This window comes from Hyla sarda, chromosome 13 (genome assembly GCF_029499605.1).
Source record: "Hyla sarda isolate aHylSar1 chromosome 13, aHylSar1.hap1, whole genome shotgun sequence".
Lineage (NCBI taxonomy): Eukaryota > Metazoa > Chordata > Amphibia > Anura > Hylidae > Hyla > Hyla sarda.
The window spans coordinates 43,530,377-43,536,376 of NC_079201.1; the positions used below are offsets into that span (position 1 = coordinate 43,530,377).

At 42.8% G+C, this 6,000-nt stretch overlaps 1 protein-coding gene across 11 annotated transcripts in view; it reads left to right on the forward strand.

The window, feature by feature from the left end:
- Positions 1–5,578, forward strand: part of LLGL2 (LLGL scribble cell polarity complex component 2) — a 578,766-nt gene extending 573,188 nt beyond the window's left edge. For 9 of the 11 annotated variants that reach the window (XM_056550314.1, XM_056550313.1, XM_056550317.1 and 6 more), the window contains one exon: positions 5,120–5,578. In XM_056550314.1, the coding sequence (XP_056406289.1) occupies positions 5,120–5,127 (8 nt within the window). In that variant the 3' untranslated portion in view covers positions 5,128–5,578. The remainder of the gene's footprint in view (positions 1–5,119) is intronic. The other 2 variants (XM_056550316.1, XM_056550318.1) reach the window with 1 other exon arrangement.
- The last annotated feature ends 422 nt before the right edge of the window (positions 5,579–6,000 follow it).

A 6,000-nucleotide genomic window follows, 5' to 3' on the forward strand; every position in this document is an offset into this window, starting at 1 on the left:
TATCTCTGACTAAGGTGATATGGGGCTCCCGGAGCACCTCTTATAATCACCTATGACTCCCTGAGCCTTTTTCTATTGTGTCCCTGACACTCTGTGTCCCAGACACAGCAACCTCCCGAAGTTTCTAAGTAAATGGTTCTACTTACTTGGATCGAGACGCTGTCAGTGCCCTCGGATCAGACAGAGGATAAAACAGATATCCCTCATACGGATCCGGGGATGACTTTCTCGATCCCGGACGAGCCCCCAGGTTGCACCCCTCCTTCCGTCACTCAAATATTTGGTATAATCTCTAGCCTATAATATTAGGTATACGGAGGTTTCTGAGAAAATTCATGGGAGAGACAGATGATCGAGAAAGCCATAACACATGTAAGAATAGGAAGTCCTAATATGGTTAATTAACCTTCGCGGCTACATTCCTAGCAAAGAGATAACATTAAATGCTGACAGGATAAATACACTGTGTGATGGATGCATACAATACAATAACCCCTTCAGTACCTCCCCGGGCAGCCCTCTCTATTTGTTTATGCAGCCGACCTTCTATCTCTTCAGTGATATTAAGGGGTCTGTAGATTACACCAAGTATTATTTTTTCAGTATTTCCCTCCTTTTGTAATTCTACCCACAGTGATTCCACATCCTCAGAATCATCACACACTATGGCATCGTTCACACTGACTTTCATACCACTTCTTACATACAGACAGACTCCACCACCTTTTCTGTTCATTCTATCTTTGCAAAACAATGTAAACCCCTGCAGATTGACAGCCCAGTCATGTCTCAGTGACCCCAACTATATCAATATGTTCCTCCAGTATCAAGGCCTCAAGCTCCCCAATTTTATTTGCTAGACTTCTGGCATTTGTGAACATACACTTTACATTTCCATCCTTTGTTATTGGGGTTAATGTGATTCATGGGTGTAAGTTTTATTTTCCTATGAAAATTTTCCTATGAAGCCTATTCCTATTAACTATTCTAACCCCTCCCTCCGCTTCACCCCCAGGTACATTTATAATTCCCACCTCTCTATCTACACTATTTTCCCCCTCCCCCCAAGTCCCTAGTTTAAACACTCCTCCACCCTTCTAGCCATCTTCTCCCCAAGCACAGCTGCACCCTCCCCATTAAGGTGCAGCCCGTCCCTACGGTAGAGCCGATAACCGACAGCGAAGTCAGCCCAGTTCTCCATGAACCCAAACCCCTCCTTCCTACACCAGCTTCTGAGCCACTTGTTTACCTCCCTGATCTCTCGCTGCCTCTCTGGTGCGGCTTGTGGTACTGGCAGTATTTCAGAAAATACTACCTTGGAGGTCCTTGCTTTAAGCTTGCGGCCTAAGTCCCTGAAATCATTTTTAAGGACACTCCACCTACCTCTTACTTTGTCATTGGTGCCAATATGTACCATGACTGCTGGGTCCTCTCCAGCCCCGCCCAGCAACCTGTCAACCCGATCCGCGATGTGCTGAACTCGTGCGCCAGGCAGACAACACACTGTTCGGCGATCCCGGTCTTTGTGACAGATCGCCCTGTCTTTCCCCCTAATAATCGAGTCCCCCACCACTAGTACCAGTCCGGCCTGCCCTGTACTCCTCCCTCCCTCCTTACTGGAACAGACACCCCCCTGGCGGTCAGAGGCAGAGTCCTGCTGCAGTTCTGCTAGCTCTGTAATGGCATCTGCCAAGCGGGCAAACTTGTTGGGGTATGCCAGTTCAGGACTAGCCTCCCTGAAACTTTTTCCCCTACCCCGCTTTCTAACTGTAACCCAGCTAACTGCCTGACTGTCCTGCAACTCCGTCCCACTGTCCTCCCCCACCTCTACTCCCGAGAGTGCCTGCTCAGTGAGCAGGAGACTCCTCTCCATGTTGTTAATGCTTCTCATTGTTGCCAGTTGCTCCTCTAGATGCAGGATCTGGGCTTCCAAACGAACAACTAGCACACATCTCGCACAACAATATGCACCCTCAAACTGTTGTTCAAGGATTGCATACATTGAACAGGATGTACATTGGACTGCATTTTCCAACATGGAGGCCATCTAGTTATGGGGATTTCACAAATGTATAGGCAAAAACAGACAGTTAAAATTACACTTCAAATTTCAGTAATGCAACTTAAAGGGGGAAACTGATATATGAGAGAAACTCATTACATGCGAAGCAAGATAGTTCAAGCCCTGATTTGTCATAATTGTGAAGATTATGGCTTACAGCTCGTGAAAACCCCAAAGGCCCCCCCCCCCCCCAATTACTATGATTTGGGAGCCATGTCGGTCCACTGTGCCTTATTAAGTCCAGGGTCAATACATCCGTCTACAAGGAGATTTTGGAGCACGTCATGCTTTCCTCCGCATAGTCTTTCTATTCCAGGATTTTTTTTATTTAACTGTGCTACATGAATGGTCTTGCAATTCTTATGTGATCTTTGCCCCCGATGTTTATTTTTAACAATGAGTGTTGTCTCAGGTTTTCCCAGGTTGCAGTGTGGTCCGAGACATCACTAGTCAGGTGTTGAAAGTGAACCTATCTGCTTCAATTGGTGGAGCGACCGCTAAATGGGAGTGAGATTATTCTCCACAGGGCTGCAGGGAATTGTAGTTCAGTTGTGCTGCAAAGGGTGGAGTGACTAATATGTGGGAGGGAGAACAGTGAACTCACATATACAAACAAGGGATCCTGTGACTTAAAATTGTAGGGGGAGGGAACTACAACAGGAAATAGCCATTTCACATAAAGAAAGCTATAGCCCCAACACATGCACTGAAGCATGTCATAATTACTCTTGGCAGGTAAGTACTAAAGTCACCTTATGGTGGATGGCCCCTTTAATGTGGTATATCTGCTGGAGTACTCATCTTAAAAAGAGAGACTCCTGTACTGCCACAACCTTGCATTGTTGATGCTAATCCCTTGATAGTGGCCCGGTTACCCTATATAATGCTTTGCCAAGAGTTATTTAGGGTAAACTCTGGTAAACCCTAGACGTGGTATCCCCTATGCAAAGGATAGGGGGATCAGTCTCTGGAGGCTTGGCTGCTGGGACTTCCCCCATGATTTCCATGCTGGCACTGCGATCGTACGACCATAAGGCCTGGGTCTTTGAGATTTTTGAGTGTGACGACACACCACACGTCACGCTACGCCCCCTCCTTTCAGGTCTATGGGAGGGGCGGGATGGCTAGTACACAGCACAAGGACATGAATGTAGGGGGCATGGTGGCTGTGATCGTCAGTCATCCGGCACAGAGTGGAGTTGACTCCATATATCGGATGACTTAGGTGCTGCGTCGGAGATCGTAGGGTCCCTAGTGGCCAGACCCCCCCATGATCAGCCATGTTATCCCCTTATCCTTTGGATAAGGAATAACATGTCTAGAGGTGGAGTACCCCTTCAAATATAAAATTTGACAACAATGAGTTCACCCCTAAGTGGAAATATTTAAATTGGGCCCAATTAGTAATTAGCCTTCCCTGGTGTCATGTAACTCTAATGATTCACATGAGACCTGGGAAGGCAACTTCTTTGGTCGCCCATGGTGAGGTCTGTTCTGAGTGGAACCTGTCCTGGTCTTGTCTGCCCACTATGCTATACAGCTCAGTTTGAAGGTCTTGGCAATCTTCTTGCAGCCTTATCTAGAGCAACAATTATTTTTTTTCAGATACTTAGAGCTCAATGTGAACTTCCAGTGACCAATATTAGAGAGTGTAAGAGTGAGAAAACTAAATTCAGGACAATTGTTCCCCATTCACACCTAAAACCTTGTAACACGTTAGTGTTACAAGGTTTTAGGTGTGAATGGGGAACTGCTCCCAAGTAGGTCTATGTAATCTACGTTTTTTTTAATTAGCCATCAGAAAGACAGATATAATTGGTTGACCATTGAGGTCCAGTGTTAACTGGACCTCAATGGTCAACCAATTATATCTGTCTTTCTGATGGCTAATTAAAAAAAACAGATTACATAGACCTACTTGGGAGCAGTAAATAGCATGTCTTAAAAAAAACTTCAATAGAGATTAATAAAGAAACTGTCCAAACTATTTTTATTTTCTGATGCACCATTGACAGTCAATAATTAGTTCACTGATGCTCCATTTCAGCCAGACAGACAATGATTTGATGATGATTATTTTGTCATGTGACATTTTGGTAATGCAGAGTTGGAGTTTTGTGGTGGGGCCACAGTGTTCAGCCTGTCACTGTGCAGTAAATAATAAACAAAATGCATAAGGTCCTCCCTGTTTTCTATAACCAGCCAGATACAAAACAAGCAGTAGCAGTATGACACCCCTGGTGTGAAAAGGGACATTTATTTTTGCCCTGCCTAGCCTGATAATACCAACCTGCTACCACCCCAAACTCAGACAGTCATTATTAGATGGTCCCAGTCTGATGATACCCAGCTCTTCCTTGTGTTGGTAGTACTGGGGTAAACAGGGTTTATTAGCATTAGCCATTTTACAGGATAATGCTAAGCTCGGGCTGCCCCTGCCTATCAGATGGCTGCCCCTGCCTAGACTTTTTATAAAGACCTCAATGAAAAAAAACCTTGTTTACTATTTTATTGAAAAAACTTTTTTGATGTAGTCCAGTTTCTTGTTACTTTTTTTTTCTTCTTTTTAATGAAATAATATATATATATATATATATATATATGTATAATATATGTGTGTATAAGATAAAAAAAAAAAGTTGTTGTTTTTTTCTGAACTATATTGGATGCCAGATTAAAAAATAAATAAAAAATCCCCAGTAAAATAATGTTGGGGGGTGTTAATTTAACAAACTTTATTTTTTAAAATGCATGTGTATTTTAATTGCCCTGTAAAATGCCTAACACAAACCTTACAACACTAGCACCAGGGATAACTGGGAAAAGGTACAATCAGCTTTTGCTTTACTTCCTACCGGTGGGTGTGTTTCCTGGAAGGAAAACCGGGCTAAATAATGAATGTGGATAAGGGGATAAAAATTTTTTTCTACATCCAGATGTCCCCTTTAACAGTTTTCAATTTGTTTAGGTTATTTGGAATTTTATATTTTTGTGATGTGTAGCTGAAAAATGTAATTGTGTTATGTAGACTAACCTCTGTTTACCTTCCTCTCAAAGCAGAATGATATTCCTCCCAACATGCTGATGTTTTGGTTCCCGCTGAACACTACTGACCCAAGTCCTTTGAACGAGAACAAGCTACAAGATAATATGAATTTCTCCATGATGTGGACTCTCTCTGGCCATATATCATCCAATCTGCACAAAACTCTTTAGCTACAGGTTATTTTCTAAAGGAAATAATTTTAATTGTAAATTTTACTGCCTTATTCCCTTCCCTTTTGGCATTTCTTGAAGAAAGATGGACACAAAATAATGGTTGTCCTCATTATTTTAATGTTTAGTTTTAATGTTTTACATTATATTGAAAAATTTTAAGATCAATGTTTTATATGATGTCGGGTGTCTTAAATTTATTGGGCTGTTTTGCTTCCCAGTGATTGGGCTGCTATGCAATCTATTTTTGTAGAAAAAAAGAGATATTTTGGTTGCCTTGTATACCAATAAACTATATGTTCAGCTGCCACTGGCTCTTTGTCAACCTGTCATGCAGGTGTCCTAATGCGAGCTCAGGGAGGACAGAAACCTCCTGTAGAGCAGAAGGGTCCACAGGACATGTCCAGACACACTAGCGCTTCCCTGTTTATTGAACAAAGTCCGGAAAGAAAAAGTGCAGCCCTAGTATTGCCCACAATCCCTGCTTCCTGACAATCTGGACTGGACTCACTGTGCTAGACTAAGTTCAGGGGCATCAGAAGATTACAAAACAAATAACAAACAGAATGGAAGTCAGGGATCAGATGATCAAATGAGTTATCCAGGAATAAAAAAAAAAAGTTGATTTCTTTCAAAAAACAATGCCAAACCTGTCCTCAGGTTGTTTGTGGTATTACAAATTCTCTCCTGCAGTACCACCCACAACCTGAGAACAGGCTGGT